Source organism: Rhinoderma darwinii, chromosome 1, assembly GCF_050947455.1.
Source record: "Rhinoderma darwinii isolate aRhiDar2 chromosome 1, aRhiDar2.hap1, whole genome shotgun sequence".
NCBI classification, from domain to species: Eukaryota; Metazoa; Chordata; class Amphibia; order Anura; family Rhinodermatidae; genus Rhinoderma; species Rhinoderma darwinii.
This window is the reverse complement of record NC_134687.1, coordinates 610246032-610258841: the sequence shown is the minus strand read 5'-3', so window position 1 is coordinate 610258841 and position 12810 is coordinate 610246032. Positions and strand designations below refer to the sequence as shown.

The 12810-nt window shown below is 43.7% G+C and overlaps 1 protein-coding gene across 5 annotated transcripts in view; it reads left to right on the top strand.

Moving 5' to 3' along the window:
* The first annotated feature begins 1743 nt into the window (after positions 1-1743).
* The window catches only part of FECH (ferrochelatase), a 36997-nt gene continuing 25930 nt past the window's right edge, over positions 1744-12810 (top strand). Inside the window, exons 1-3 of one of the 5 annotated variants that reach the window (XM_075841297.1) lie at positions 1744-1792; positions 8964-9078; positions 9846-9965. In XM_075841297.1, the coding sequence (XP_075697412.1) occupies positions 8993-9078; positions 9846-9965 (206 nt within the window). In that variant the 5' untranslated portion in view covers positions 1744-1792; positions 8964-8992. The other 4 variants (XM_075841291.1, XM_075841284.1, XM_075841276.1 and 1 more) reach the window with 4 other exon arrangements.

The window sequence follows — 12810 nt, the reverse complement described above, 5'->3', positions numbered from 1 at the left end:
TTGCAAATTTTCTCAAAATTTTGGTGTTTTTCACGAATAAATATTGAATTTATCGACCAAATTTTTCCACTATTATAAAGTACAATATGTCACGAGAAAACAATGTCAGAATCGCTTGGATAGGTAAAAGCGTTCCGGAGTTATTACCACATAAAGTGACACATGTCAGATTTGAAAAAATCATCTGTGTCCACAAGGCCAAAACAGGCTGCGTCCTAAAGGGGTTAAACGGACAGGCAGTAATACACTGCAATACAGAAGTATTGCAGTGTATTATAAATGCGATCAGATTATCGCATAGTGAAGTCCCCTAGTGGGACTAGTAAAAAAGTAAAAAAAAAGTTTAATAAAAAGTGAAAAAAAAAAAAGTGAAAAAAAAATGAAAAAACCCACTTTTTCCCCCTTACAAATTTCTTTATTGTTAACAAACAAAATAAAGTAAAAAAGTCACACATATTTGGTATCGCCGCGTCCGTAACGACCCCGACTATAAACTTATTACATCACTTAACCAGCACGGTGCACGTCATAAAAAATAAAATAAAAACACATGCAAAAATTGCTGTTTTCTTTGAATCCAGCCTGAAAAAAAAATGGGATAAAAAGTGATCAAAAAGTCGCATTTACTCCAAAATGGTACCGATAAAAACTACAAGTCGTCCCGCAAAAAAAAAGTCCTCCTACAACTGCATCGGCGAAAAAATAAAAACGTTACGGCTCTTCAAATATGGAGACACAAAAACAAATAATTTTGAAAAAAAAGTGTTTTCACGGTGTAAGGGCGGATTTACACGAACGTGTAATACGTCCGTGCAACGCGCGTGTTTTTCACGCGCCTCGCACGGACCTATGTTAGTCTATGGGGCAGTGCAGACTGTCAGTGATTTTTGCGCAGCGTGAGTTCGCTGCATAAAACTCACGACCGGTCCTATATTTCTGCGTTTTTAGTGCATCACGCACCCATTGAAGTCAATGGGTGCGTGAAAATCACGCGCATCACACGGAAGCACTTCCGTGGGACGTGCGTGATTCGCGTAACAGCCGTCAAAAGTATGAATGAAAACAGAAAAGCACCACATGCTTTTCTGTTTACAAACATACAAACGGAGTGTCATAATGATGCTGGCTGCGCGAAAATCACGCAGCCGCACATCCTATGTGATGACACACGGAGCTGTTAAGTGCCTTTTGCGAACGCAAAACGCTGCGTTTTTTGCGTGCGCAAAAACGCACTCGCTCGTGTAAATCCGGCCTAAAAGTAGTAAAACATGCAAAAACTATAAAAATTTGGTATTGTTGCAATCGCAACAACCCGCTGAATAAAGTTATTGTTTTATTTATATCACACGGTAAACGGCGTAAATTTAGGACGCAAAAAAGTGTGGCAAAATTGCTGTTTTTTTTCTATTCCCCCCCAAAAAAAAGTTGATAAAAGTTAATCGATAAACTCTATGTACCCCAAAATGGTGCTATTAAAAATTACAACTTGTCCCGCAAAAAAACAAGACCTTATACAGCTATGTCGACGCAAAAATAAAAAGTTATAGTTCTTTGAATGAGACGATGGAAAAACGTAAAAAATGGCTTGGTCATTAACGTCTAAAATAGGCTGGTCATTAAGGGGTTAAATGTTAACTTACCTGCTTCTTCCTCCAGTCCGGCCTCCCGGGATGACGTTTCATCCCATGTGACCGCTGCAGCCAATCACAGGCTGAAGCGGTCACATGGACTGCTGGGTCATCCAGGGAGGTCGGACTGGATATCAAAAGAGGGACGCGTCTCCAAGACAACGGTACGTATGAACTTCTTTTACTTTCAATCGCTGCGGAAACTCTGCCCGAAAGGGCTGCCCCTTCTCTCTTTCCAGCACTGATAGAGAGAAGAGGCTGCCGATTAGTGCAGAGAAAACGGGTCAGTAAATACGGGTTGAATACTGGTGACACCGGACCCGTATTTACCGGCACGGGTCCGTAAATACTGGTGGAATACGGGTCGAATACGTGTGACAAAGGACCCGTATTTACGCCAGTATTTACGGGAGGAAAAAAATACGTTCGTGTGCATGAGGCCTTACCGGGAACATTTATTTCAGAAAAATTGCGAATTCCAATAGTATCATTTTCAAACGCGCTGGGAATATGAAAGCTGGAATCTGATTGGTTGCGATGGAATATACTGCCGCTATTTTCTTAGGATAATTTTTTTATGCATACTGTGTACCTGATGAAACTTTAGACAGTCAAAAAAGAACACGGAAATGGTGATAACCTAGTGTAGCAATTGCGCACTGTAGGAGCCAATCAGATTTCAGCTTTTATTTTTCCAGAACAGAAAAAATAAAGATGAAAGCTACGCTCTGATTGGCTAGTATGGGAACAGTTGCTCAGTTAGAGAATCAAGTTCCAGCTTTAATTTCTCTATTGTATATAAAAAAATTAAAGCTGTGCTCTTATTGGTTACTATGTGCACCTGCTTCCATAGCAACCAATCAAATTCCAGCGGTCTTTGTACTACCGCGGGTTGATAAAAAAAAGCCGTGATTTGATTGGTGGCATAGTTTCCACATGAGGCAGATCTCGGTAATGATATAGGACTTGTATAGCCGCCTCTTCAGGTTCCGGTGTCATCTCCCGGTCGCTCAGTCAGAGTGTGCTGAGTGGGAGGCTCCAGGCCCGGGCCAGCCCTCTATAGACATAGATGTGTGCTGGCACTGCCCACAGGGAGGTGTGCCTCTTGTATAACTGCGGCGGGGGGCACGGGGCATCCGGCTCACACTAAGGGAATGCTCGTACTTCTGTCTAACATGGCTGCCCTGAGAGCTGCGACCCGGCTGCTGACACACAGTGAGTGCAGGGTCTGCTTCCTGCTCACCCCGGGTGTGATTACACTGAGGAGGGGACAGGGAGCGCCGGACACTGCAGCTGTCTCCTTGCTACACTCTGTATACTGACCTGTACACTGTATTCTATATACTGCACTCTACATACTGACTCCTATATACTGCACTGTATACACCGACTCCTAAATACTTCCGTCTGTATACTGGACTCTACATACTGCACTGTATATACTGATTCCTTATTTACTGTATACTGCCTCCTGTATACTGCACTGTATATACTGACTCCTATATACTGCACTCTACATACTGACTCCTATATACTGCACTGTATACACTGCCTCCTGTATACTGCACTGTATATACTGACTCCTATATACTGCACTCTACATACTGACTCCTATATACTGCACTGTATACACTGCCTCCTGTATACTGCACTGTATATACTGACTCCTATATACTGCACTGTATATACTGCACTCTACATACTGACTCCTATATACGGCACTCTACATACTGATTCCTATATACTGCACTGTATATACTGCACTCTACATACTGACTCCTGTGTACTGTATATACTGCTTCCTATATACTGCACTCTACATACTGACTCAAATACTTCTGTCTGTATACTGGACTCTACATACTGCACTGTATATACTGATTCCTTATTTACTGTATACTGCCTCCTGTATACTGCACTGTATATACTGATTCCTTATTTACTGTATACTGCCTCCTGTATACTGCACTGTATATACTGAATCCTTACTGTATACTGCACTGTATAAACTGAGCTCTGTATAGTTCATTCTATATACGGACTCCTGTATACTACGCTGTATATATTGTCTCCTAGATATTGTGTACTGTGTATACTGCCTTCTATATACTAATCTGTATACTGCACTGTATATATGTCTCCTATATATTGTGTACTGTATATACTGCCTTCTATATACTGACCTGTATACTTCCCTTTATATAAGGCACTCTATATACTGACATGTATATTTTATACTGCCTTCTATACTCTATATACTGCATTGTATATGCTGCCTTCTATTTACTGACATGTATACAGCACTGTATATACTGACTCCTACACTGCACTTTGTATACTGACTCCTATACTGTACACTGTATATACTGAATATACTGAATTCTATATACCGACCGGTATACTGCCTTGGTGTGTTCTGTAAATATCTATCTCTGTCCTGTATCACAGTCTATATTTTATATATATATACATTACTACATTGCTCTTTTTTTTCAGTCACATAAAATATTGAGAATTCTGTTATTCTGCTTTTTAAATCTGATTCATGTCAATCTTATATTGTAGATGTCACGGCTTTCAATGAGAGTGAAATCCACAGGATATGTCCGATAGATGCGGGTTCCACCTCTGGGACCCCCACCTATCTCTAGAACGGGGCCCCCTAAACTCCCTTCTAGTTTTTTGTTCTCATTCTGCCTCCCGGCCACTTACTGATTACACGGTCGGAGTTCCGGAAACCTCGTAACGCGCTGAGCTACGCTGTTTCTGTAACTCCCATAGTAGTGAATGGCAGTTACGGAAGCAGCGAAGCATGCGAGCTCCGTTATTTCCGTAACTACCCTTCAGTTCTATGGGTCTTACGAAAACCGCATAGCTCAGCGAACTGCGCTGTTTTCTCCTTCGTGGTCGGTAATAAGCCGGAACACAGAGGTAGAACGGGGTTTAGGCCCCCCATTCTAGAGATAGGTGCGGGTCCCAGAGGTGGGACCCGCATCTATCTGACATTTATGACCTATCCTGTGTAGTGTAGTGGAAAAAACGCCATGTCCAGATGTTACATGTAAGGCCTCGTTCACAGCCTTGAACCGGAACAACGAAAATACTGCAAGTGTCTGGCGTCTTCGGAGCCTGACAGAACACATTGACTTTAATGAGTTCTGTCCGGTTTCCGCCATGGAGTCCATCGTTTTACCTGAAACCATAGTAGAGCATTCTGCGCTATTTTTTTTCTGGTATTTTTGGTCGCTAACCGAACCTCCAACGCAGATGTGTGAATGAACGTCATGTGGATTGTTTGAGATCTGACGCATACACTAGACCTATCCATAGAGTGCTGGGGACACGCGGATCCTGAAAGTGTGTCCTTTTGGCATTGGCAGGACTGGTATATATTGGTTTACCATTTATTATTTTGGATTATTATCTGTATAAGGAGGGGTTGTCTGCCGCACTTTCCTATAAGGGGTCACTGGAGGCAGGGGATATTACATAATGTTCATGTCATAACACTGATCAGATAAACACTAATGGAAAGAGGAAGAATTATTTAACCCAGGGCTTCATTTTCTACAGACACGTCTTGTTACTTTATACAGGATGTTTGCTTTGCAGGGGCAGGATCTCCGCCATGGCTGGTGTACATGTCTTACGATCCTATCATTTAAATGCCTCTTAGGCAGAGACCACACCAACGGCCCTAATAATCCTCACTCACAACATCGTGAACGCTACCATAGGGTCTATTCATACTGCGTTTGTAATGTATGTGCACTGGGAAAGCTCCTGGGCCATATGTCCGTGGTATCCATGGGACCTCATCCACCTAAGGGTATGTTCACACGGCTTATTTTCGGCCGTTTTTCTGGCCGAAAAATCGGAAGCAGAACACCTCCAAATATCTGCCTATTGATTTCAATGGGAAAAACGGCGTTCTCTTCCGACGGGCCGTTTTTTTAAGCCTTATTTTCAAAAAACGGCACGTAAAAAGAGGCCCGCGAAAAAGAAGTGCATATCACTTCTTGAGCCGTTTTTTTGGAGCCTTTTTTGCATTGACTCTATAGAAAAACGGCTCCAAAAAACAGAGTGAAATACGCGAGTTGCTAAAAAAACGTCTGAAAATCAGGAGCTGTCTTCCCTTGAAAACAGCTTCGTATTTTCGGACGTTCTTAGTAAGCGTATGAATTTACCCTTAGGGATGCAAAGCGTTCTAACGACATGTGTTGGGCCTGTCTATGTCTGTATACTTTTTTTATTATTTTTCCAACTGTATGGAATACGTTTAACGTATACATTATTTTTACTTGATGGCACGTGATTGTCTTGAAATGTTCTAATGACGAATTGTATAACTTAACGCAATTCATGAAAAGTTAAAAGCGGACATATCTGTACCTCTGACCTACATTGCAAATTCGGTGTGAATAAACCCTGAGTTATTACCGTGCAGTAAATAAAAAAAAAACAAGAACATTATATATAAATATATATAGAGACTAGTATAGAAAATCCATTACACGGGTTTGCTAGCAAAAGCAATGCAGTGGTCTGTTAATAAATATATATATATATATACTCCCCATAGCTGCCCCCACACAGTATAATGCCCCCATAGATGTCCCCACACAGTATAATGCCCCATAGATGTCCCCACACAGTATAATGCCCCCATAGATGTCCCCACACAGTATAATGCCCCATAGATGTCCCCACACAGTATAATGCCCCCATAGATGTCCCCACACAGTATAATGCCCCATAGATGTCCCCACACAGTATAATGCCCCCATAGATGTCCCCACACAGTATAATGCCCCATAGATGTCCCCACACAGTATAATGCCCCCATAGATGTCCCCACACAGTATAATGCCCCCATAGATGTCCCCACACAGTATAATGCCCCCATAGATGTCCCCACACAGTATAATGCCCCCATAGATGTCCCCACACAGTATAATGCCCCCATAGATGTCCCCACACAGTATAATGCCCCCATAGATGTCCCCACACAGTATAATGCCCCCATAGATGTCCCCACACAGTATAATGCCCCCATAGATGTCCCCACACAGTATAATGCCCCCATAGATGTCCCCACACAGTATAATGCCCCCATAGATGTCCCCACACAGTATAATGCCCCCATAGATGCCCCCACACAGTATAATGCTCCCATAGATGCCCCCACACAGTATAATGCTCCCATAGATGCGCACACACCGTATAATGCCCCATAGATGTCCCCACACAGTATAATGCCCCCATAGATGTCCCCACACAGTATAATGCCCCCATAGATGTCCCCACACAGTATAATGCCCCCCCTCCCTCCCATACACAGTATAATGCCCCCCCTCCCTCCCATACACAGTATAATGCCCCCATATGTACGGACCAAATAGAAAAATAATAACATACATACTTACCTATCCCCGTTCCCACGACGGGTGGAGGATCTTTTGCCTCCTCTGCACTGTGCTCAGTGTGCTATGAGCGGCTCAGCGAAGGCAGGCGCGATGTAGTGACGTCATCGCACCTGTCTGCACCGAGTCCCTCACATCGCACAGACCAGAGGAGGAGAAGGATCCTCCACTCGGCGGGGGAACGGGGATAGGTAAGTATGTATGTTATTATTTTTCTATTAGGTCCGTAGATATGAGATCATTATACTGTGTATGGGAGGGAGGGGGGGCATTATACTGTGTATGGGAGGGAGGGGGGGCATTATACTGTGTATGGGAGGGAGGGGGGGCATTATACTGTGTATGGGAGGGAGGGGGGGCATTATACTGTGTATGGGAGGGAGTGGGGGCATTATACTGTGTATGGGAGGGAGTGGGGGCATTATACTGTGTATGGGAGGGAGTGGGGGCATTATACTGTGTATGGGAGGGAGTGGGGGCATTATACTGTGTATGGGAGGGAGTGGGGGCATTATACTGTGTATGGGAGGGAGTGGGGGCATTATACTGTGTATGGGAGGGAGGGGGCATTATACTGTGTATGGGAGGGAGGGGGCATTATACTGTGTATGGGAGGGAGGGGGCATTATACTGTGTATGGGAGGGAGGGGGGGCATTATACTGTGTATGGGAGGGAGGGGGGGCATTATACTGTGTATGGGAGGGAGGGGGGGCATTATACTGTGTATGGGAGGGAGGGGGGGCATTATACTGTGTATGGGAGGGAGGGGGCATTATACTGTGTATGGGAGGGAGGGGGCATTATACTGTGTATGGGAGGGGGGGCATTATACTGTGTATGGGAGGGAGGGGGGGCATTATACTGTGTATGGGAGGGAGGGGGCATTATACTGTGTATGGGAGGGAGGGGGGGCATTATACTGTGTATGGGAGGGAGGGGGGCATTATACTGTGTATGGGAGGGAGGGGGCATTATACTGTGTATGGGATGGAGAGGGCATTATACTGTGTATGGGAGGGAGGGGGCATTATACTGTGTATGGGAGGGAGGGGGGCATTATACTGTGTATGGGAGGGGGGGCATTATAGCTACGCCACTAATTACTCACATCTCCTTCCTCAGTCTTCTGGCTGTGGGCGGAGCTAACTGCTGGTTGGGCTGTGGGCGGAGCTCTATGTGAGCTTCGGACACCACGTCCTTCTCGGTTATATAATAGGTGTGTGTGTGCGTTCGTTCGTTTGTTCGTTTGTTCGTGTTCTTTCCCTTCAAAGCTAAATGTTACCTAAAATCTCTGCACCATAAACCGCTACAGTGACTTCTACTGGCTGCAAGAAGGTATTACAAGTACCACTCAGCGACTATATTTTAGTTTAATCCTGTCATTTCTGCAACTTTCTTATAGATGTGAGATATACAGATAAAGGATCAGTTTGCTTAAAGGGTAACTAAACTTTTGAAATGTCATAGTGCCATGTCAGAGGTTTTGAACGGTTGGAGACCCCACCGATCGCTAAAACGAAGCGGCAGAAGTGCTCGGGTGAGCGTTGTACCGCTTAGTTTCTGATGTTCTTTTCTCGTAAAGCCCAGCGGTGTATCGACTTATAGACTTTCTATTGAGCCCGCACCAAGGAAAGTCGATCAGAAACCAAACGGCACAGTGCTCACCCGAGTGCTTCTGCCGCTTCGTTTTAGTGATCGGTGAGGATCTCCGTGCTCGAACCACAAACCGATCAATACTTCTGGCATGTCACTATGATGTGTCAAACGTCTTTTTGTTTTTTTTAAAGTCTGGTTAACCCTTCAAGTAAATAAAGAGGCTGAAAACCTGTTTTTAATGCCCCTCAGGTCTAGACAATCCATAATGGCAAAAAAAATAACGCTTCATCACTTTCACTTTTTTATTTTGTGCAGCTCTAAAGTCAGACAAGACGGTATCTTCAATGAATCAGCGCTGGAAATCTACAGCAGCAGCTGCTGCAGCAACCCAGGGCGTTGAGGCGAAGGCTCGTGCTCACCCTGATAAGAGGTTTGTATCCACACGTCTGTTGTGGGTGAGAAGCCTGGTCAGGCAGATTTCAACTACCGTAAATGCTGAAATAAAGGTCACTGAACTGTAGAGCTGTGTAGGGACTGTTCAATCTGGATAACCCTCTCATGTCCTATTCGGGTATTTGGACATCATAGATGAGGAGGGGGGGGGGGGATAATCCCTTGTCAGATCCTTCTTAATTATCTGGAGGGGGGACGTCAACGCAAGGTGTTCATTCATATGAGGAGCTGTCCGCTGTGGTTTTCAGAAGCTGGACTTGTGATTATCGGTTAATGGTTGGGGTGTCCAGTTGTTAGACCCCATTTAAGGCTTGGGATACTTACAATTTTGTCATGTGACAACACCGAGTCACAGTTGAATAGAGACGTTACCGCGACATCAATGTTTCCCTGTGATAAATTGTAGCACCACTTTTATCCCTATAGTTAAATATTGAGGTCATGCACAGTACCGGGGGGCCTTATGGTGAGAATCCCAATACTCCAAACGTGTGTATATATATATATATATATATATATATATAATTGCTTGCTGGTTACGGCGTCTGCTTCTCATTCATTACAAATTGTTCAGTTTAACCTATAAACACCTCAGATTTCAGTATTGAATTGTAAATGGACAGCGTAGGTTCTACTATAGATGCTGCCACCATATTTCTATCACATATGTGTCGGTCACAGCTGATTTCTTGTACAATGTTGACAATGTCATATTGCTGACTATGACCCGTACTATTTATCCAGGAAACCTAAAACCGGGATTCTGATGCTGAACATGGGTGGCCCGGAGACTCTCGAAGATGTCCACGATTTCCTCCTCCGGTTATTTTTAGACAAAGATCTGATGACGCTTCCAGCACAGAGGTAAATCTATCAGCATGTGATCCCCCTTTTTTTTTTTTTTTTTTAAGGCTCACCAAGAATAGTAGTGTAAATTGCAATCACTTTAGGATGTAACGTGTTTGCAAATTTTCTGACTGCTGTACAAAAGATCGCTCGACCGCATGCATGTGACGTCAGGGTATGATGATACCTGCTTCCCTGATGGTTTAGGGTGATGCAGGGTTGTACGATTCATTGATACTATTTCGATACCGTGCACTCTCAAACATGTCAATGCCGTGGATTCATGTATTTCGATACTAAGCGACACAGCTTAGTATTGCACTACATGAAATTAGTTACTAGCAAGATGTGATGCGCTAATGAGCAGTAGCGCTGGCCCTGAAGACAGAGCATGGTACGCGGACACTGCACAGCACCCCCATGTTCTCTGTCTTCAGTGCCAGTCGCTCATTAGTGTAGCACCAGCCACATTATATCATTCTGATCGCGCAGGCACGACAAGTATGCGCGACCAGGAGCGGGACAATGGCTGTCATTCGCCATCGCAGCCCTGCTCTAATGCTGGAGATCAGACAAACCTCTGATCTCCACAGTCATTCCCTTGAATACCGCCGCGATTTATAGCTGACCTCGGCATTCAAAGGGAAAATGAGCAGGGGGGACCCCCCTTTGATCGCGTCAAAGGGAATACCTGTGACACATCGATGGACATACCTTATATGGGCAGACAGCTCAGGGTCTATTGAAGGACCCCAGGGCTGTCTGACCAGATTTCCTGCTTTTCGGGCATAATTAGGTATGTTCTAACAACTGCCTGTATACGATCAGTACACAGGCTAATGTACTGGCATATAGATATATGCCAGTACATTAAAGGGTAACTAAACATTCAACAAACTTCTGACATGTCATACTGACATGTGAGAAGTTTTGATTGGTGGGGGTCCACCACCCACACCTATCAATATAACGAAGCGGCAGAAGTGCTCGCGTGAGCGCTCAGCCGATTTATTTCTGTTTGGCTTTTTCTTGGACAGCCGATGTATCGGAGTACGGGCTCATAGACTTTCTATTAAGTCCGTACACCGCTACATTGACTTCTGGAAAAAGCCGAACAGAAACAAAGTGGCGGAGCTCTCACACGAGCACTTCTGCCGCTTTGTTTTAGCGATTGGTGGGGGTCTCTGTGCTCGGTCCCCCACCAATCAAAACTTCTGACATGTCATTATGACATGTCAGAAGTTTGACCGTTTAGTTACCCTTTAAGGTTAAAGAGTAAAATTGAATACAAAAAAAGTCTGTAAATACACAAATGCACACTTTTACAATAAACATTATTACAATAAGTCCCAATTCATAAAATAATATACACCTATTCGGTATTGTTGCGACCGTAATAACCTGCACAACAAATTTATAGCGTTATTTATGATCGTTTATGCAGTAAAAAATTAAAAAAATTATTTTTTTTTGACAAAATATAAATTGAACGATAATTTAAATGTACCAAAAAACAGACTTACAGCTACGTCAAGGGGAAAATAATTAAAGTTATGTCCACGGGATTCAAAGATAAAAAAAATAATAATTGTTCTGTCCTCAATTGCCAAAATTGGCCATGTCCCTAAGGGGTTAACCCTAATCTTGTCACTATGTGAAGGAAATTATGGCGTCACTTATTATGGTAGGCGCACACACACAGCGTAAATTTCCAATGGATTAATTGCGGGAAATCCGCAATGTATTACAATAGCAGCAGCGTGGGTGAGATTTCAACAAATCTCGTCCCCACGCTGCCAAAAAAAACACATAAATTGACCTGCGTTGCAGTTTTTTCAGCCGCAGCGTGCCAATGCTGCGGAATCGCAGCTCTTCTTCTGTTGCAGGTTTTCCCCATTGAATTAAATTCGATGCTTAAACCCGCAACAAAGTGGTGTGTGCTGCGACATTTGCAACAGAACTGCAGCTATTCCACTGCAAAAATCGCAAGTAAGAAAAAAAAAGTTATACTTACCCAAAGTTATACTTACCCAGAGTTCCCTTCTTCTTTTCCAGTCCGGCCTCCTGGGATGACGTTTCATCCCGTGTTACCGCTGCAGCCAACCACAGGCTGCAGCAGTTACATGGCCTGCAGTGTCATCCCACGAGGCCGGACCATTCACAAAAGAGAGGGAGGGGGTAAGTATGAACTCTTTATTTTTCTGGCGCTGCTTTACACAGCGAAAATTCCTTGCGGTGTTCAGGGCAGATACGCTGCGCAGCTTGACGCAGAGTATCCACTCTGAACACACTGTGTGTGTTCCTACCGTTGGGGTATGTTCACACGGCCTATTTTCAGTTGTTTTTTGGGCCGTAAATGCCCATGGCCTGGGGGGTTGTCGAGCATTGATTTACTCACATCCTCCGGCTCCAGCGATGTCTGCTGTGTCCTGTCTGCATGATCTCACAAGGATGACACTTCACCCACGGCCATATTGTTTACATACACCATGGGTTTTGTACAGTGGGACAATTTAATGTACACTTTATTAATAAGTGACTAGAAGATAAAATCCTTTTAATGTACTACTAGACTGTCATTTCTTAAAAAAAATAATGTTTTTACAATGAATCTAAATCATCCTCTTCTATCAAGCTATTAAAATCTATTCAGCCATTTCTTAGTCTTGGTCATAAATGTTGTCAGATTTGACAGGAGCAATAGTGCTGTGTGCATTGATGTAACAGACACAGACAGACCCCGTCAGAAGTCAATGCGGTAAAGGATTTGTAACTTGACAGAAGAAGAAAACTTTCTGGGTGATTGTATTTATTTTATTTGATCTTCGTTTATGGAGAAATACTCTATACGTCTCTTTCTAGA